At 54.2% G+C, this 21340-nt stretch overlaps 1 protein-coding gene across 7 annotated transcripts in view; it reads right to left on the bottom strand.

Annotated features, from left to right (window-relative positions):
- The window catches only part of AGAP1 (ArfGAP with GTPase domain, ankyrin repeat and PH domain 1), a 479358-nt gene that overhangs the window by 76502 nt on the left and 381516 nt on the right, over positions 1 to 21340 (bottom strand). For 4 of the 7 annotated variants that reach the window (XR_004958681.1, XM_036254517.1, XM_036254519.1 and 1 more), the window contains one exon: positions 1121 to 1198. The exons of the other annotated variants lie outside the window; for them this stretch is intronic. Coding sequence is in view for 3 of the 4 variants with exons in the window: in XM_036254517.1 (XP_036110410.1) it covers positions 1121 to 1198 (78 nt within the window). In the remaining variant the exon portion in view is untranslated. The remainder of the gene's footprint in view (positions 1 to 1120; positions 1199 to 21340) is intronic. 7 annotated transcript variants of the gene reach the window in all.

Below are 21340 nucleotides of genomic sequence, written 5' to 3'. Positions count from 1 at the left end.
CAGGTCTTTAATAAGGCATCAGGAAAACGTAGTTTTGTTTTCCAGATCCCCCCCCCACCCCCCGTGTCCGAGAGCAGGGCTCTCGGCGGCGAGAGCGGAGGAATTGTCGGAGGAAGGAGAAGAGGGCGGGAGATAAATCAGCAGAGGTTAATGATCGGGACGTGAAGAGGGGACTTGTTTACAGAAATACCGTGCGATCTAAAATTTACACGAGATTTAATGCCGCGGCTTGGCAATCGCTAAAATCAACAGCCCAGAAAACGGTGACATTAAGAAAAATATTGCGGTTATAATCATCCCCAAATAAGTCAATTAGCGTTAGGGCGCGGGCGCGCGATTACTTGACCCATTTGGCTTGCACTTAAGTGGAAAAAAAAAAAAAACTGTCCCCCTATTATACCGAGATCGCTGGATTGTGACCTATTTTGCATCGCCGGCGACGTACACCAGCCTCCTTGAGGAGGGGCCTGAACCGAGGGTGGAGGTGCCCCTCTGCCTGGCATCGGAATAATTCTGACCCTTGACATTTGTAATCATAACACACACAAAAAAAAAAAAAAAAAAAGGCAATTTATAATTGTGTTGTTCAAATGAAGGTGGAGGAAATTCAATCCGCTATTATACAAAAGCGACGACGGCTGTCTCCGCGGAGAACACCGCGAGTCAATCTGTGAACTCTGGCACCGGCCGACCTTTAGAAAACAACAATAGACTGAATTTACAAGCGCTGGCCGCCCATGCAAATGACCCGGCCGGCTGCCTCGGAGCCGAGCTGTGCCGCGCATTACGGGGAATACGTCCGCCAAACAAATTAATACTGTTACTTAAATGTCACGGCACACTATTGTATTCGGCCACAGCTCATTACACCTGATACTAACACTTTTACACACTGTAATAACTCGGGAAATATTACACCGAGCGCCCGCATGTATAAAGCGGAAGGGAAAAAAAAAAGAGGAGAAAATAGGTTTCTGAAGTAATTTAAACATCACCACCCCGCGCCGGGAGGGAAAGGTCAACATTTAAGTAAGCTGAAAGGAACATGAATGGTCACGAAAACACACACACAGGACCACGGGATGAGTCTGCGCGGCCCCCCCGCGGCCGAGGGCGTTACCTTCGGTGTTGGTGCTGCTGCCGCTGTATATATTTCGCAGGCTACCAACACGGTTTAGTTTCCACGCTTTGCGTTTGGCTGCATCCCGACAGCAGAAAGGTAGGGGGGGGAGGAAGAGAGAAAACAAAAAGGAGAAGAAATCAAATGAAAAGGGGAGAAAAGAAATGTCAAAGTAGCACGTGACGTCATCAGTCCCCGAGGGGCGGCTGGCCCCGTGGGTCCCCGCTGGCCTCCGCTCCCCCCACCGCTGGTAGCCTGGGGAAGCCGGGCAGGGCGGAGGCGAGCCCGTCAGCGCCGTCAAACAGGACACCCAGGCAAGGAAGGCCCTGCGTCCCCGCCCCCTGTTGGGTTGGACACGTGGCCCTTTCCTTGGGGGCTGGCGGCATCGTGCGAAGGACCTGGTGCCGGTACCCACAAGCCCTCAGATCTGGCAAAACCGGCAGCATGTCAAACCGAGAAACCCTGGGGGAGGTCTTAACACCCTGCGCTGTGGGAAGAGGAGCCCCCGCCCCCAACATATGTGGTTCTGGGCAGTAACGACATCAGCAAAACCCTGCCTGCACCAGGCTGCCGTTGAAGGGCGGAGGCCCCTTCTCGGGGGCTGTCGGTGGCTCTGGACGGAGCTCCCAGGACCCCGAGGGGCACACAGGCCTCCTTCAGAGCTTGGCTCACTGAAGGAAGCATCAGACAGAAAGACGACACCAAGTTACCCAGAGGAGTGAGCTGCCCACGGAGGAACTCTGGGTTCACAAGTCAAAGGCAGAGACAATCTAACTCAGGCAGGCCCACACGTGTGCAGTCACTGGCTGGGACGAGATCTCGGGTCCCGATGTCCCTGCCGCGCTTCTCCAGGGAGGTAGCCTCAGTTCATCAGCCCCCACCCTCCGAACCACCCACTGGACTCAGGACCCGTGATCAGTGCGGGGCCATCGCCAGACCCTCTGTCTCTCTCAGCTCCACAGCAGGGAGAGAAACTAGTCCAACCGCCCGAGGCTCTTGGGAGACCCGCGCGCCCGCGGGGAGGCCAGCGCCCGCATTTCCAAGGGGTGCTGAGGCCAGGCCTGCGCTGGCCAGAGGCCTGCTCCCACCCTGGCTCCCCAACGCATGACAGGCTGGCTGCCCCTGCCTGCTGTGGGTTCTGAGCCCAAATATCTGGTGTGCTGAGTCCAGCGACCAGGGGGAGGACCGGGGCTCCCCGAGCAGTTCTGCCGCTGAAGTGAACCCCGCGGCGTGGGGGGCACTGGATTGCTTCGAGCGACAACAGAAGATACACAAGCAGTGAGGACATTCACGGAAGCAAACACAATTCTGATATATTCAGGAGGCCCATTTTATATCACGACGAGAAGAAGAATTCGCTGTCATCCGTCACCTGGTTTAAAGAGAAAACACTGCGTTACAGCTAAGTCCCTAAGAACTACTCTGGAGCTTGAAAACAACAAATAATTGCATAGGAAACGTCATCTCCAAACCGGCAGGCATCTGAGTGCCCTACATGTATGGGATACACTGACTGTTTCATGGTGGGGATGTGTCCCTTATCTCTACTCCCTCAAGGCACGTGTAAGTACCTGTCCCAGGTAACACCTAAACACCTGTCCCAGGTAACAGCACACCTGGGAAAGGGGCTTCAGGTACCCACCAGTACACACGTCACGTCTTAGAGACAAGGAACCAAACTAGTCAGTTTTCAAATGTTTCCCTCAGAGATGTTCAGCGAATAATTACCAGGGTCCTCAGGTAGAACGGACGCTTCCACTGAGTGAGGTGTGCGCTTCGTTATCCCAATGGCTGAAGCTCTGGCATCTGGGCCCATGATTCACAAGTTCCAGAAAGTCCCAGCCACAGAGAGGCTGCGATCCTCCTGTAAAACTTACCTCTGTCTAAAACATTTACATATAGATAGGCACCATCTGGTCAGGGCACCCTGGAGGGGGCTGGCTCGGGTGCAGGAAATCTTTCTTGCCCGCCTCATGCCTTCATTTTTCATCCTCCGTTTCCCGCCACCACACGGATGCATAAGCAGGACGTGAACTCGCAGCCTGGCTTTCTATTAACCTGTTGGTGAAATAATCCATTTTCATGTGTGAAATGTCATGCCTTCTTCTTCTCCTTAAACAAATGGACTTTCCCCGGCAGATACCAAGGTCCTGGGAGGTGCATTCGTCTCGGGGAATTGGCTGCTCCAAGTCCCCTTGTTGAGAAGCTTCAATGAGAACGGACAACCGTGATCATCGATAACATCTCAGGTGACGTGAAATGCGGCTGCCTGGATCCACCCCTCAGGGCTACGAGGCGGTGCTCTGGGTGGGCTCGGGCTCTCCAGGCAGAGGCTGCTGGCCGGACGCCTGGCCCGTCTGACCACTGCACGCCTGGCCCGTCTGACCGTTGCACGCCGGGCCCGTCCGACCGCCGCACGCCTGGCCACCCGCTGGCAGCACTCTCCGCTCTCCGGCCTCTGACCCAGGCGGTGATTCTCCGGGACTTCAGGTGATTCCTGAGGACTGGCTCAAAAAACTACATTTTCTGGGTAATCGTTGTACTGAAGAAATGCCGTTTAGAAAAACAATTTCAGGAATCTAGTTTCTTCCCTTGAAATGTAGGCTGACACGTTGATTGTTGTCACTACCGTTATTTATTTTTCACAAAGACTATTATTTTAATGTCAGAATTTCACCTGTCGCCGGACGGAAGGTCGCATAGTCTGAGCGCTGTTAGCGTTTTCCGTTCGACGGTCAGGCCCATCAGATGAACAGCAACCGCTTCCCTCCTGTCACAGGTGCCAGGCCCGATGCCTGATGTGCTACGTCCACAGCCGTATCTCAGCACTGTCTCGAACGTCGGAGAACACAAATGCACATCACAACGGCCGTCCAACCCCACAACACACAACCTCAAATCCGCAGCAAGCTCGTGGCCGGCCAGACCGCAAACGGTGAGCTTGATGTCCCCTCACGCAGGCCTGCACGCTCGGCGACACTTTCTGAACCCCGTCTGGGTGGCGGAGAAGTCAGCAGGCCTGGGGACAGGAAGCTGTCAGCAGGGCAGCGTCCCCCCATCACCGTGCACAGGGAACTCAGGTTAAATACAAGACTGCCGCGTGACTGTCATGGAGAGACACTGGGCCACACAGCCAGCGGCCGAGAAGTGACCACGCTGGACGTGAGTCTCGTCACCATACCGGCTGGGAGGGACTCTCCAAGGATGGAAGGGCAGGTGAGGCAGACCAGAGACTCACCCCACCTGCAGGAAGACAGCCACCTGGCTGACCTGCCGTAACCACGGTGTCGAGGGACCCAGAAGAGAACACAGACCTCTGGTCGGCGCGCACTGAGGGCGCTGTTGGTCGACGGAGTCTACGAGGTGATCCCTGAGTCACATAGAAGGGACTGGGGTGTCTCTGCCATCAAAACACCACCGCTGACGATGCTGCCGGCATGTTCGCTGGGGACGCCACGCGACGCGGCCCCTTTCTGAAAGCGGCCCTGCCGATGCCCACGTCTGACGCCCGGCGGGTTCACTGGTCCTGGGTCACTGGACCGGCCCCTGGGGGGCTGTCACCCCTCCTCCAGGCTCAGCTGCTGGGCGTCCCGAGTGACTTTCTGAAGAAGAAAGGCTGGTGTGACGTCCAGTTCCCAGAACGTTCCTGAGGCGCCTGGTAGTTACCGACAACGACTTCTGTGTCCGGCGGACCAAGCGAGGTGTGGCCCGGTCCGCTCACCTCCGTAATCACTCCCAGCCCCGGCCTTCGCCAAGGAGACAGAGGGGAAGAAAAGACGCACAAATTACGGCTTTGTGCTAAGTGAGAGTGGCTGGGATCGTTTAGGGTTAACGACCCCCATTATTACACATGGCCTAATTCTGAGGAAGCTGCAGCCTTTCCTACGCGTCCACGCCATGGTCACAGCGACTTCAAGTTTTAGTTTGAAGGGAATTTCTATTTTGTTTCTTCCTACAGCACGTGAGTGCCCGAGGGCTAATCGCAGACGGGCCTCCCACAGGAGATTCTTCCGACAAGCGCTTTATACGCGGAATAAAGGTCCTTTGCCTGCTGGAACGCGCCAGCGAGCAGGTTCTCCCCTAATCTCTTCCTCTGTCCTGGGGCCCGGAGACCGCAGACTGATGCCCACGCCACCTCTGGTCTCCTTCGGACAGTGCTCTTTGTTGATTAGGTAAGTATTGATTGGATGGCTGATTAGTAAGTGATACAGCCATGAGCATGCCCACCCAAGCCCGGTGAGTCTGCTGACGTTCAAGGGGCACGAGTCACGTCTCCGGCGAGGACCGGCCAGGCTGGCGGGGTGAGCCTCTGCAGAATCAGTTCTGAGATCTAACAGGGTTAGTGCTTTTTACCTCCGAGGAGGAGGGGGCTGGGTGAAGAGGGCGTGCCACTCACTTCTAAGAACGTCTTGTCTCAGGATGAAACAAACACCCCTCCATTCGCTCAAGAGGGTGCACACCGGCACCCCTTAGAGAAGCCACGTGGTAACCTGGTCAGACAGTACTGCCTTGTCCACAACAGATGTGTAGTCATTTATTATTTTTTGTTAATCCTCACCCAAGGATATTTTCCCATTGATTCCACACCCCCCATTTATCTTCAGATCGAGTGGGGGGGGGGGGAGAGAAAGAAACATCGATGTGAGAGAGACACGTTGACTGGTTGCCTCCTGCAGGACCCCGACCAGGGCCGGGGACGAACTGCAACCAAGGCACGTGCCCTTGACCGGAATCGAACCTGTGACTCTTTGGTCCACGGGCCGACACTCTAAATGCTGAGCCAAACCAGCCAGAGCTGTAGTCATTTATTTTTAAAGATTCCATGGGGTCCAGCCAATGTGCTCAGTGGTTGAGCGTTGACCCCGCATCAAGAGATGCAGGTTCGATTCCTGGTCAGGGCACATGGCTGGGTTGTGGGCCCGATCCCCAGTGGGGGGCATGCAGGAGGCGGCCAACTGATGTTCTCCTTCATCAATGTTTCTCTCTCTCCTTCTCACTTCTTCTCTCTCTAGAAATCAATAAAGAATAAAATTAAAAAAAAGAAAAGATGCCGTCGAGACAAATGCGGCTTGCACGGGAGGAGGGCCATGTTCCTCGGAGCGAGCGTTTCAGGGTGCTGCTGGCACCAGGTCACCTTACGTGAAGCCCTGCCCCCTGGGACCGTCACGGCACGAACGGATTCCACGGGGGATTCCGGTCCCTCCCAGTTGAGGGTGACCCGTATCACCGTGGTCTTCGTGGGTGGCGATGTGGCTTCGAGGTTAGAGACTGGAGATTTCCTTCGTGCTGGCCACGGGCACATCCACCCGCCCGTGGCCATGACTGTCCTGTCCTAGGCGAGCACAGTGGACTTTTCCCACAAGATGCGGCCGCGAAGATTCTCGCGCAACGTGAGCACACTGCTTGAGCTGTGACGGGCTTCCCAGGGGCTGCCCCACGGAGGGGGCGTCGTGTCGAGACTCCCGTGAAAAGGGCCTTTGAGAGGATGAAACAAAACCCGAGGCCGACCGCATAGAGGACACGCGCTCGGGAAGCAGAGTGACCTGGTCTCTGCCGGTTTCCAGCATGACCGATGTCCCTTTTGTAAATCAGAGCCAAAAAGGCAGTAAAAACAAAACAGAAAAACTCACATGTCTAAGTAAAACTCTGAAATAAGCAATCGACTCTTTTTTTTTTTTTTTTTTATCCTCACCCAAGGTCATTTTTTCCATTTTTTGTTCAGATAGAGTGGGAGGGAGAGAGAGGAAGGGAGAGAGGGTGAGAAACATCGATGTGAAAGGGACACATCGAGTGGCTGCCACCCGCACGACCAACCAGGGCCGGGGACAAACTGCAACCGAAGTACGTGCCCTTAGTGGGAACCGAACCCGGGTCTCTCTGTACCGCAGGCCGACGCTCCAACCGCTGAGCCAAACCGGCCAGGGCGCAATCGACTCTTAATTGTAAGGTTTTGATTCAGTTCCTAATAACTCATGACGGCTTTCTGTACGGCAAAGGCAGTTCCCAGTCGGCCACGTCTCTCAAAGCTCTTAGCGTTGCAAGCTGCCCGGGTTTCTCGTGCAGACACTTACAGGAAATGCCACCAACCCTGCCAAACAGCGAAAATAAAAACTAAGTAAAAACTCCGGGATACGCCATTAAACCAGACGTTCCCGTTAGGCGGCGAGCTGGCTTTCCTCGTGGCCTGGAAACCACGGAGTGCGCCCGGATAACTGGGTATTTCGTTCCGGAGCCGGGCATGTGCGCCTTTTCCCAGGGACCGTGTTCCGTGGACTACACCCGGTACCACACCTCCGTAACGTAGGTGTTCAGTCTGGCAGGTGCTCAGGTGGACGTGAGAAATGCATTGCAGTCGTGAAACGTCTCTCTTGTCTGTGTGGGAGCAGCTGTTCATTTGGAGAAGAGAGAACTTTTTGTAAGGGGGGGGTGCTTATTAGGAAATTGAAATCGGGGCTCCTTGGCCTCTGGGCTTCACTGTCGCCTGGGGGCAGGCTGAGGCTGGGAACACGGACCGACCGTGACGAGGACGGCTGGATTCCCGGCAGCAGGGGAAGTCATCTGCCTCCTTGTTGTCCAGGCCTAGCTCCTCGCCGAGCACTGCCCTGTGTACCCCCATCGGGCGCGGTTGCCACTCGGAAGAGGAACAACACACACCGACTGCATTCTCACTTCAGAGACAAGCCGGGTGCAGTCGGCCCAGCTGTGTGCTCCAGGCAGAGCCGGCCGGCCGGCCGCCCAGGTTTCCCGGGACAGAAAGAGGTGATCACGGGAAACAGTCTTCTCTTCTGCTTTTTTCCTTTCTTCTCCTGTTTCTTCTCAATTTCCTCCAATAGAATAGATTGCAGGCTTTTGTAGGATTTTTTTTTTTTAAACACAAAATCTTTCTCAATTCCAGGAAAAAAAAAATAGTTTTTTAATAAAAGTTCAAATTGTGCTATCACATTTCAAAGGTGACGGCCAGTTGAAGCACAGCTCATCAAAGGCACAATTACCCCACGAGGGCTGCTCGCACTCCTCGCTGGGCTGTAATTGAGGGGCTGTGATCACTGGACCACCAGCCGCAACCCCGGCAGACAGTGCGTTTCATCTGCCATCTCTGCAGCCGACTTCCCACCACCGCCCCGGCGAAATGACACACGTCAGGGTCATTCCATCACCTCCCCCTTCCATGTGGCCACCTGCATCGGAGAAGACGACTGAAAACGTCTTCCAGAAAGTACTTTTTAACCTTTTGCGTGTCGGGAGGACTTGACCAGAAACCCCCGAGCATCCTCATTTGTGGCTTGAGCAGCCATGGAAGCGGAGACGTGACTTCAGACAGCCGAGCTCAGAGCTCAGAGCGGGGAAGCAGGAATTCTAAACGCGTGTGCTTCTGGCTGTCATGGGAACGCAGCCCTTTAAATGCTAACAGATTTCTCCCCACAAAACTGCTTTGGCTATAACGGCCCAACCTTCCAGCACGTTCCTCGATTATGGTCAATGCGCAAACAAGGTCACTGTTATTTTAGGAAGGACTGCAAGAGTGGACACAACAAAATAATAAAAAAGTCTCATTTCTGTAATTTAAAAATAATTTAAACACACCAACGTTATTCAGCTTCAAGGCAGAATATGTTGGAAGACTATCCCAATATTATTGCAGAAGCAAAGTTCCTTCCATATTAGTTCAATATTAAGAATGAGCCATGACCAATCTAACTAGCCTTTCCACGTTCATTTTAAAGTTCTTATCCACGTACATATATAATTATCACACTTACAGAGATCTGGACTACATTTATTTATTTATTTATCCTCACCCGAGGACATTTTTGCATTTATCTTCAGATAGAGTGGGAGGAAGAGAGAGAGAGAAACATCGATGTGAGAGAGACACATCGACTAGCTGCCACCCACATGACCCCAACTGGGGCAGGGGACAAACTGCACCTGAGGTACGTGCCCTTAGCAGGAACCAAAACCGGGACTCTCTGGTCCACGGGCCGACGCTTTAACTGCTGAGCCAAATCGGCCAGGGCCTGGACTACCTTTATATGGAAGGTGTTACATTACCAGTTTTCAAAATTACCCCTTTGAAGAGTTGCGTTGTAGAGTTAGCATACCACATACCACAGCTGTAGCCATTCCTTACCGTTAAACATTTAGTTATTTCCAATTTTTGCTATTAAAAATACTATAGTCTATTTAACTTAATGCAGACATACATGAGTATTTACAGATGTGAATATACACATATTTGTATACACACATATATTTACTTTCTTTCCTATGTCTGCTGAGAGGGCCAAGAAGCAATGGCACCCCAGGAGTGACAAGCACACCCAGCCCCCACGACTTGGTTTCTGATACCACTGCTGAATGAAAAGAACCAGGGCTCCTTGGAAAACTGGTCGATTCTAGGACTGAGGATGGAAGCACACAAGACAAGCCTGGGGCATCTTATGGTCCCAGAAAGCAAGGAGGTGCTGAAACACACACACAAACAAAAGCCACACAGATGGGGTATGACAAAAAGGCCCAGGAGCCAACTGAAAGAGCTCCTGATGGCTGAAGCTGGAACAATTTGAGCAAGAAGAGAAACAAAGTACAAAATAAACATCCAAGAGTCCATACTGATACAAATAAATGAATAGTAAGTGGGGAGAAGAGATCAATCTTCCAGGCAAATGAACTCCAAATTCATGCTGGCAACACTCCCTAAAGGAGGGAGGCATAACTCCCCCCCTGACCTGAGCGCTGGGCACAGGACTCCCTCCCAAAAAGGGCAGTGTGGAAGCGGGGGAGGGAACGGGACAGGGAGTAAGTTCTCAGAAGAGGCACCTGACAACACAGCCTCAAGCCAGGTGATCAAGGTCAACAGTGACAGTCCTAAGTCACGCTGATAGTGCACACCCTGGATAGGATGTGACGGAAATGGCACTTTATTCTGTGGTCTTCCTCTCAGTGACCCAGGACCGCAGAGTAATCCTGAGAAAAACATCAGACAAATTCCAATACAGGAGCGCAGTACAGTAGACCTGACCAGGGCTCCTCCGAACTGTCAAGGTCATCAAAAACAAAATCTAAAGAAATGTCCCAGCCAAGGGAGCCTAAGGAGCCACCTAAATGTCACGTGGTCTCCAGGGTGGGTCCTGGGACAGGAAGAGGGCATGAGGGAAAAACGAAGGAAACCCAAATGGAGAATAGAATTCAGTTAACCTCAGTGTATCAATATTAGTCCATTAACTGTAAGAAATAGACCACACTAATAAAAGATGTAAATCCCAGGGGAAATTATGCATGCTTGTGCGTGTGTGTGCATGTGTGTGTGTACATGAGGGATATTTGGGGGTTAGCTGCAGTATCTCAATTATCACTTTAAAATCTTAAACTTTTCTAGAAGACAAAAACCTATTAAATTGTATGATAAGCATCTTTGGGCAGGAAGATGATTTTGTTTTCTCCCAATCATTTTAACTGTTCCCTTAGAACAGTGGTTCTCAACCTTCCTAACGCTGCAACCCTTTAATACAGGTCCTCGTGTCGTCTGTGGGCGTATCTGCATGTGGGCGGACCCGCCTGGAGACGGATAGAGGAGCGGTGTCTCGGTTCCTAAGACCATCGGAAATACGTGTTTTCCGATGGTCTTAGGCGACCCCTGTGAAAAGGTCGTTCAACCCCTAAAGGGGTCACGACCCACAGGCTGAGAACCGCTGTCTTAGAATGGAATGTCAGGAGTAACCTCTGCCAAAATGAAAGGAATATTTAGCAGCTTTGAATAGATGGGGAAGAACAGCCATCTTGCCACGATGTATCACTCATGCTACTAACCATTAAAGCAACTTTTACAATTAAAGACAATCTGAAACCCCAGTGAGACATAAACAGTATGTGCTACTGAAATTTCCAACAATGGGAATTTACCCCATGCCGCCGTGCTGTGTAATTTACAATTGTGAATGCGAGCTTCAGAGGACGTTTGGTAACTAATATTCCTTTTCTTCTCTTTTTTTTTAAATTTTCTTTTTACTGATTTTAGAGAGAGGAAGGGAGAGGGAGAGAGATAGAAACATCGATGAGAGAGAACATCGATGGGCTGCCTCCTGCATGCCCCCCACTGGGGATCAGGCCCACAACCTGGGCATGTGCCCTGACCGGGGATCACACTGGTGACCTCTTGGTGCCTGGGTCGACGCCCTACCACTGAGCCACACCCGCCAGGCTAACTGATATTCTTTAGAGGCAATGCATTCCCCTTGGCAGTTCTTCAGGGTACTGGACTGTCTCCCTGGGTTTCACTTGGCATTGTTCACCCTGAAATCATGTTTTTCCTTCAGTGGATTACAGTGCATATATCTGAGCAAAATGTACCCTGTTTGAACGATTTTCCAGCTAGCTTCCAGGATGAGCTGTCAAAGATTAGAAAACAAGCTGCGATCTTTAGAGGAAAAACTGTTTGTGCTCAGGTTGAATTTAGATCTCAGCTTCTAATCAGCAAGAAAAAACCGTCTTTTCCATGAAAGTGACAGAGTTGAATGAAACGCCAGAGGAGACTCGTGGCAAAGCGGGCTTCGTGATTCACCGAGATGCACCTTCGGGGAGGCACCGGCGCTGGGGCCGTCTCAACGCGGGAAAGACCTCAGGGGCTCAGGTGCCTCGGGCAGGAGACACAGTGAGCGTCTTTTCTGAGAAGGGACCGGCAATGTGAGTCCATATTTAGAAAAACACAGAAGTTTACAGTCGCAGGTGCATCCAGGAAACATTGTCCAAAACAGATACATTTCCCTTGGGCACAAGGTAATGAGGTGCCCGCTGGCTACTCTCACCAAGGCCCATTTCACAGATAAAACCCCCACACACGTGACAAGAAAAAGAAATACAACAGCGATGTATTCCACCGAATTCGCAGCTCGGTGGTTCTGAGGTTCCGACCACGGGCCCGTGCGTGGATGCGGAGCCTGCGGATCTGTGCCACGTGAGCATTGCGTGGGGCTTCCTTTTCTTTCTTCCCGAATTCTCTGGTGGGAGGAGTGATCTACAGAGGGTGCAGAACGTGTCAACTGCCAGGAAGCAGGGACCACCCTTCACGGGCACCTGTCGGGTTCTGGTGAGTTGACAGCGGCATTTGACGAGTGTGACCAGTGTCCACAACACTGTCCTCCCAGCAGTCCCCGGTGCAAGGTGGGATAAGGCACAGGCGAGAACGCAGGGGACAGTGAGGAGGAGAAGCTGATGCTTGGGCATCAGTACTGCCCACCTGGCAGCCACACGGGTAGCCCTGGGGCACGTGGGACTCTGCGCCGAGGCCCCCTTGCCTGCACACGAGGGTCACCTCCATCCCAGAGCTGCCACGAGGGGTAAAGCAGACCACACACCAAGAGGGGTCCTTTCCAATGGATTTCTGTGTCGGCTCTGCAGCCTCTCCACACTTTTTTTCTCCAACAAAACCCCAGAAGAGCTGGGCCCAGAGCAGGGGTCCCTGGTGGGGCTTTGAATCCAGCGCCTCTGGCCCCTCCTGCTCACGCACACAGATTCCGTTCCTAGGATGCACAGTCATTTAAAGAAATAGAGCTGATCTGAGAACACAATGAATTCAAGGCACGAAATGATGCAAATGGAGTGAGATGCTGTTATGAAATAGAGTCCTGGAACTTTTGGTCGAGTTCAGTCACCTGATGAGACCCAGCTGTCTGGGATGGCCCTGCCCCTCCTTCTCAGTGTCTGAATGTCCCATCCAGGAGGGAAGGAGGTTCAGTGGGTTCCACCCTCAAAGAACAAAAACCTCAGTCCTGGTCGATATGGCTCTGCGGTCAGAGCACTGGCCCGCAGACCAATGAGTCCCGGGTTCGATTCTGGTCAAGGGCACGTACCTCGGCTGCGGTTCAGTCCCCGGCCCTGGTTGGGGTGGTGCAGGGGCAACCAGTTGATGCGTCTCTCTCACATCGATGTTTCTCTCTCTCTCTCTCTCGCTCCCTCTCACTCTATCTAAAAATAAACAGAAAAATACCCTCAAGTGAGGATTAAGAAAAAAAACAAGAGCCTTGGTGGCGGTGGAAACAGGCTGTTCACAGTCCTTCCATGGCTCCTGCGTCACCAGATCGGGACTTGCAGCAGCTTGTAACACACGCACAGGAAGAACACAGTGGGTAAGGGGGCCGAGAGCCATTCCACCGGGAGACACTCAAGCTACGAAGGGAGACCAGCATCTTCCCTTGGGGCGGGCTGACTTTTCCAGAGAAGACAGGTCTTCGGCGGTCACCCTGGGGGCTGAGTGGGAGCAGCTCTGAGTTCTCCGAACTACATCTTCAACGATAAACCGGACACGTTACCAGGGATCAACGTAGAAGCCACCAGCCGCACATGGCGCGCGGGGTCCTGACAGACGCCTTGGAGACCCCAGTCCCGAGGGACAGCGAGGACTACAGAAGGCTGACCGTGAGGGAGCGTGGAAATCTTTCTGAAAGGCGCAGGAGTCCACGTCAGAACGGTTGACAGACTGTGATGTTTCAGAGGCCGCCGGGAGGGCAGTGAGTGTGGCCGCGGACACTCACGACCCCTCTGCAACGCGCAGGCTGCGCTCCGGCGGGAGACGGGCACAGGGCCTCTCTCCGGGATGTGGGAGCTCACCCGGCGGCATTTCTTCCTCTCCCGTTTGAGCTAGTGGTCGACTCGCACTGTATGATGAACTGAACTTGGGTAAAACGTAAAAAAGAAAACTGACAAAGCTCAATCTCTCTCAGTGGTTCCTAATTAAAAAAACAAAAACAAAACAGCAGGCCCCTTTTGATGACCCCCAGTGGGAAATGCTCTAAAGTGACTCTGCTGCCCGCTGACCACGGGGTCAGCACGTACTCACTTGGTCGGCACAGACCACCCCTGGACGCAGGCCCCTGGCATCTCCGGAGGCCCGTGACCCACAGGCCGGGAGCGATGGCTCCATCCCTGTTACTTCCTCCAGATCGACGGGGCTTTCCGGCTCCAGCACACACTCACGCTGACGTCACCGACTTGGGTGCAAGTGGGAACAACACCACTTCTCTAATCAAGACGATGGGCACTGACATGAAAGGGCACAGATTTTTCCCAATGAGTGTTGATTTCTTTGAATAAATACTCTGTGTCCATGGCAGCATGATGCACAATAGCCAAGTTACCAAAACAACCCAGTGCCCATTGATAGATGAGTGAATTAAAAAAAAAAAAAGGTATGTATATACAATGGAATATTACTTGGCCCTGAAAAAGAATGAAATCGTACCATTTGTGACAGCATGGATGGACCTACAGGGTATTATGCCAAGTGAAATAAGTCAGTCAGAAAAAGACAAATACCATATGGTTTCACTTACATGTGAATCTAAAGAACAAAATCAATAAACAAAACAGAAACAGACTCATGGATACAGATAACAGACTGAGGGTTGCCAGAGGGGAGGGGAGTTGGGAGACTGGGTGAAAGGGTGAAGGAACTGGGAAGCACAGATTGCTAATCACAGTACAGTCACGGGGATGTAAAGTCCAGCACAGGGAACAGAGTGAGTGATATTGTCATAGCTATGTATGGTGCCCAGTAGGTCCCAGACTTATGCAGGGGAGCCATTTGTAAATTATATAAATACCTAACCACTATGCTGTACACCTAAAATATAAAATACTGAATTAAAGAATAAAAAAGACAGGGAAAAATTATTTTAAATGGACAGCCCAATGAGAGGTAACAATTGACAGCGCACCCCATCTGCTGGCAGGTGGGCACCGCAGGTGTCTGCACCTTGGAGCAGGTGCGTGAGGCGGCCCCCAGCTGGCAGCAGCCCTAGCCGGTACCTGGGTCAATCAAGGGCTGTGGCTGCTACTAAACACTGATCGAATGATGAAACTTATACAACCGATAAAAGGTCTCAATCTTGAGGAAAATGACTGATCATCTTCCACTTTATTGGCACGGCCGTGGGTGTGACAAATGGCTGGACAAGCCCCAGTCAATCTCGGCCCCTGCAGGCCGGTGGCAACCCCGCCCTTGTGCCCAGATCATCAGGAAGCGACCAACGCGGGCACCGGGCCGAGCCGTGGATGCCGGTGTTCGATGAGGGCTGATCTCTGGATCAATCTGCACAGTGGATTCTTCTGGGCACAGGGCGAGGCGGAGAAGAGACAGAGTAAGGCTGGAGAGAGCACGGGCCTCAGCAGAGAAACGGACTCCTCAGGGGGAGGGAAGTGTCGATGACTTCCGAGGGGCCCTGGACAGCGTGGAGACTTTCTCGATGGCCACGTCTGTCTGCAGCACCAGAGTGGCCCAGCCAGGCTGTCCGCCCTGCGATGGGGGGCGGGGGGGGGGGGCTGCTGCACGCATGCATCTGCCTTCTTCCCGGACTCGGGACATGCAGGCTTCTTCTGTAAGTACATCTCCCCCAGGCTTCCCCTCTGGGAGGGTCGCAGGTAGCGTGGCTTTAAGTAAATTGAAGGTTTTATTTGTAAAAACACTCAGAAGAGCACAGGAGTTTCTACAGTAGGAGATACTACTGACTGTTACTCTAGTTTGGGTAAAAACTATCAATAGATAAATTACAGACAGACGTAAGCAGTAAAAGACTTCAGTTACATGAAGAGAAATGAGTCTGAGGTGTCCTTTATTTTATTATTATTATTTTTAGAGAAAGATTTTTTTTAAATCCTCACCCAAGGACATTTTTGCATTTATCTTCAGATAGAGCGGGAGGGAAACAGGGAGGAAGAGAGAGAGAAACATCGATGTGAGAGAGACACATCGAGTGGCTGCCACCCACGCAACTCCAGCCGGGGCTGGGGACAAACCACAACCGAGGTACATGCCCTTAGCGGGACCTGAACCTGGGTCTCTCTGGTCTGTGGGCCGACGCTCTAACTGCTGAGCCAAACCGGCCAGGGTGAGAAAGATTTTTAAAAAATGTTTTTACTGATTTTTTTAGAGAGAGAGAGGAAGGGAGATAGAAACATCAATGTGAGAGAGAAACATTGACTGGCCGCCTCCTGCGCGCCCCCTACTGGGGATCGAGCCCGCAACCTGGGCATGTGCCCTGACCGGGAATCGAACCGGGACCTCTCGGTCCAGGGGACGACGCACAGTCCACTGGCCGGGCCGAAGGGCACTTCATGAAACACACACTCTCCATCTACTGCTATGGTAGAGCATGAAGTCGGGTGATGCGCGGACTGGGCCCGCTCTCAGGATCGGTGGACACAGGCACAGAGAAAGTGCGACGTGCAGTGTGTCTCGAAGGCGCGCTCTGCAGTGACGATGTCCGGTGACGCGAGAACACGTCACGGCGCGATTACTGAAAAGGACACATGTACGCGGGGAGCGTGTTGTGTGCCTTCAGGAGACACACGAGGCCTTGACTGGAGCGCGGGTTCTAGGAGAATCTGAGGCTGGAGCGCACGTCCAGTGGGGCCCACGGGGGTGCCTGCACCGGAGCAGTCCAGGCAGTGAGCCTCGAGGGCCATCCTGACCGCCCAAAGCTGGACAAACACCCAGGGCCTGCGTGCCTCTCGGACGTTCCGGGTCTTCGTGGGGGTGACACCTACTTGCTCCCAGAGTTGTTCCCAAACGGGAAGGGAGGCGGCTGCAGGACTTGGAGAGTGGTGTTGGGAGCAGTGACAAGACTGACCTCTGGTCACCAGGCTTCCCAGAAGGGGCTCCGATGGGGTCCGGGCCGAGGGGCACAGCCCTGCGCACCGTGTCTCAGGGTTCAGGTGAGTTAAACAAGGTGTTTTAATTGCATTCTTATCCCTATTGTTGAGAGTGTTACAGAGGTCCCCCCTCACCCCCGACTGCCCCCCTCCACCGGTTCCTGCCCTGCCTCCACCACCATGGCAGTGCATGGATGCAGAACGGGCTTTGGTTACGCACCCCCGTCCCTCTGAGATGCATCAGTCTGTTCCATGTTTCCGTGCCTCTGGTCCTATTTCTTCACTACTTTATTCTGTTCATTAGATTCCACGTACGAGATCGGGGGGTATTTGCCATGTTTTTTCACTTGTTGAAAGGGAGCCTCCCATCCGCTCACGGGCCCCCGAGGGGCAGACGCCGCAGCCCTGCAGAGCTTCCTGCTGCCGTCCTGTCCGGCAGCACAGGCCGGAGACGCTGGCCGTCACGCAAAACCACGAGGCACAAGACAAGGCCGCGGCGCCTCCGCGTGGCCCAGAGGCGCCCCTCCCCAGCACGCATCAGGCTGTCCCATGCACCCCCGGAGCCGGGCTCGTGGGGACACTGGCCTGCACGACACGTGTCTCCCGCCCTCGCGGGCTTCCCACCCAGTCGTGCAAACAGGACCAACCGTGGGGAATGTTTCAAGTGACCGGACCACGTACCTAACACAAGGCTGCTCCTGAGCAGGGTGAAATCACCGACCGAAACGTCTAGACGGAGACCATGGCGCCCCCTCCCCACCCCACAGGACCAGGCTTGTAGCGGTGCAACTACAGCTGGGGGTTCTGTGCAGACTCCCGCAGGGGTGGGGACCGAGCGGCCCCCGCACACGGCCCTCGAAATCAACACCAGCTACATCACACGCCTCAGCAATCAGCCAGGCCAAACAGAGCGGGCTGGTGCTTAGTGGATAATTTTGCATGGCCCGAGAATGATAAATACCCAAATGGCCCTCGGCAGGAAGAAGGTTCCCTACCCCTGACAGAGCCGCTAGGACGCAGCGGCTTGGCTCGAGTCCTTTTCGGGCCGTCCCTCTGAAAGTCCGTGCCCTACACCAGGTGTCAGCCTTTAGGGATAATCGTCACCACCACTTTACCAGAAAACGTCCGATATTCACGGTGGCCTCGGCTGCGGACATTTCCTAGTGACCGCACTGGGGCGGGCTCTGCAGCCTCTGGTGGGGACGGAGGGGGCAGTGGCGACTCCCTGGAAACCCACCATCGAGGGGCTGAGCAACGCATCGCGTCTGCGTGGAAATGGCTTTCGTCTGGCCCACAGGACAGCGGAGTGTCCGCTCTCCCTGGTGCCACCGATGCCCACTCGTCCATGGGAGGGCAGGATGCTAGTGGACAGGGTAGCCTGAGCTGAAGGATCAGCTTAAAAATGTTGGTGCTGCCCGGCCAGTGTGGCTCAGTGGTTGAGCATCGACCCTGCACCAAGAGGTCGCCAGTTCAATTCCTGGCCAGGACACTTGCCCAGGTTGTGGGCAAATCCCCAGTGGGGGGCGTGCAGGAGGCGGCCAGTCTATGTTCTCTCTCATTGATGTTTCTCTCCCCCTCCTTCTCCTTTCCTGTCTCTCTAAAATCAATAATGGAAAAAAACAACAGTTGGTGCTAGTCAGTGGGTAGCTTCTCTCAGTCACCGCCTACAGCATCTGAAAAGCACAACTGAACACGTGATCAGAACATAACCTCCCGGAGCCTTTCTTCGGTGAACCAGTACGACCTCCAAATCTGCTGCAGGATTGGCTCGCACGGCCGTATTCTGGTGTGTACCAGCCGAGTCCCAGGGAAGGGACCGGGCTCTGTCCTGCCCACTTGACCTGGATGTGCTCAGGGACCCTGACAACTGTCCTAGAAGTCAGACGGCAGGATCAGTCCGCGTCACAGCTCGGGGCACCACGGCAGGAGGTGAGGGACTTGCCAGGTCATCCTCCTCAGCCCTGTTCCCAACCACCCCGGTGCCCGCCCGGCATCACTACCCTCACGGCCGGTTCCCACACACGGCCACCTGCCTGCCGGGACCTGGAGCTTTGCTTTCATGGCCAGCGACACTCTCGGCATTTAGGAAAAAAGTTTCAACCTGTAGGGGATCTTTACATTTTTTTTTTTCCCTCCCGGCTCACAATTCAAAAAGGTATTACAGAAGACAGTCAGAAGTAAAAGGAGCATTTCCATCGTCGGGGCAATGAGCAGGCATAAAACCCCGACAAGAAATATTTCAGTAAAAGGGAAATTTCTTCTTCTTCATTAGAATAAGGGATTGCGGGGTGCAACGCCTTAATTGGCCGCGGAGAGAGCCTCTTGTGATTGCCTCCGTCCGAGGAGGCGGCGGCTGCGGGGCTAAACGCGCCCGTCTTCTTCCGATTGTTGGGAAGCTTCTGACGCTGTTCACCAACCTCTGAGGGTGAGCCGATGCGGAACAGAATACCGGGAAACTTTGTGGCATTTCATCTTCTTTATTTTAACCGGTTACCGTGATACGCATAAAAATAGGCCCCTGGTTGCTCTCTGCACCACTTTTAAAAAACGGTGCAACGTTCTTATCCATCACGCTGCCCGGAAAGAGTGAATCCTATAGTGACTGGGATATAACTGTAGCTGAGGAACAAGCTAGAAGATATTGAAATATCTGTATGCCGATGTGTCTACCCAGTGAGAAAATGGACTACAGGAAACAGACAGCGCTGGCCGTGTGGCTCCGCTGGTTGGCCCTTGTCCTGGGCACCACGAAGTCCCCGATCAGGGCACATGCCCTGGTTGTGCACTCGATCCCCAGTAGGGGGCGTGCAGGAGGCAGCCGGTCATGTATTGCTCTCACATTGACGTTTCTCTCTCTAAAAATCAATACATAAATCTTTAAAAAAAAAGAAACCTCTGACAATTCTTCAAAAATAAAATGAAAGCAGACACATTATATTCTTATGTATTTACTATCAGTAGCAAATTCCCTGTAATGGCAGCTGTATTCTGGGCCCAGGTGCTGTTCTGGAACCTCGCCACACTCCGGAGTGCTGGGGTCCACTAGACACCAGACCCGAGGTGGGACCTTGTGCCCGTGTGGACCTGGGTTGGGGCCCTGGCTCTCTGTCCCCAGAGGCTTCTTCCCGGCACGTGTCTCGCTCCCACGCCTGCCCCGTGCTGGGGGGCAGCCCTGGCACAGGAGCGGCCGTGCGTCATTGTCCTGGCTGAACGCTGCCGCCTCGGTCCCAAGAGGTGCGCCGACGCTCAGACACGAGTGACTGTCACCCAGGCATCTCCCGATGCACGCCTCTGAGCGAGGCCCCAGACACTGTGGAGAACAGCCTTCCGGGCTGTACCCCGCCTGCCGCCCGAGCCCCAGGAGCTGTGGGGGGCACCCCTGGGTCACTCCGCTCCGGAGGGTCTGTGTGCCCGGGCACAGGGCGTGCCGAGGGCAGGGGCAGGGGCAGGGGCGTGACGTGTGCCGAGAACAGCAGCTGCCACCCGGCGACTCACAGGGTCTCTGTCAGCAACGCAGCTCACCACAGCCGAGCTTTTCCATATTTGAAATTTGATTTAAAACAAAAGTAGAAAAAAAAATACAAACATTGCAACGGTAGAGCCCATGGGGCAGTCTAGTGAGGGGGCTGCCCGGTCCCGGGGTGTGAGCTGCATTCTGGGGTGTAGGAGCCCCGGGCACACTTGTCCCTTAGACTGTCGTCAGCCACTGGTCCTCAGCCTGGCCGCACGCTCGAGAACCCGGGCGCCCGGGCTCCCCCAGGCCGGCTGGAGCACAATTCAATAGGCAGCACCTGCGTCTGGGAGCTGGCCTCCCCTCTTCCTGCTGTAGGCCAGGGGCTCACGTGGCTCCTTTGTCCGCCGTGTCCCCACCGCGGGGCGGCGGAGGGACCCCTGCACTCTCCCAGGTCCTCACACGCCTTCTCCAGTCCTCCTTCCCCATCGCTCCAGCCTCCTCCTCCTCGGGGCTCCCCGCCTGGCTCCTTCCCCCGCACCCCTAAGACTGGCACACCCTTCACTCCCGGCCCCCAACTTCTCAGTCATGTCCTCTGTCCACGCAGGGGCCTCTGTCCACCCTCGGGCCTGCACCCAGACATGCTCTCCTCGCCCCGCGCACGGCCTTCTGATGGCCCACCTCCCCCCGAAGGTCACCACCCCCTCCTGCGTCCTGCCCGGGCACCAGCTGGGGTGTGGCTTCAGGAGTCGGGATTTCCCTCCAGACACGAGCCCTTGCAGAGTCCCGAGAAGGCCACTACCCCGCCGCCCCCGGGCTGCCTCGAGCTCCCCCGGCTCAGAGCCCGAGCCAGAGGTGCCCCGGCAGCAGACGGCCAGTACGTGCCGGTTATGCACGTGAACAGAGTCCCAGGAGGAGAGGAGGAGGCACGGGCGGCAGCGGGTTCGAACAGTCCGGTCAGTGTTCACTACGAATCACACGGATCCCAGGATGTACTGAAGGGGACTGGAGAGGGGCCTCCGGGGCTGCACCTCGGGAAACAGAGACACTGAAGACTCTGCAGGGCGGGGGGAAGTGAGGACCTGGAGCTACCAGCAACCTGCCGTGCCCGCCGGCAGCCCTAA

This window comes from Molossus molossus, unplaced genomic scaffold, assembly GCF_014108415.1.
Source record: "Molossus molossus isolate mMolMol1 unplaced genomic scaffold, mMolMol1.p scaffold_m16_p_11, whole genome shotgun sequence".
Classification (NCBI taxonomy): domain Eukaryota; kingdom Metazoa; phylum Chordata; class Mammalia; order Chiroptera; family Molossidae; genus Molossus; species Molossus molossus.
The sequence above is the reverse complement of the archived record's forward strand: the minus strand, read 5'-3'. Positions and strand labels throughout refer to the sequence as shown.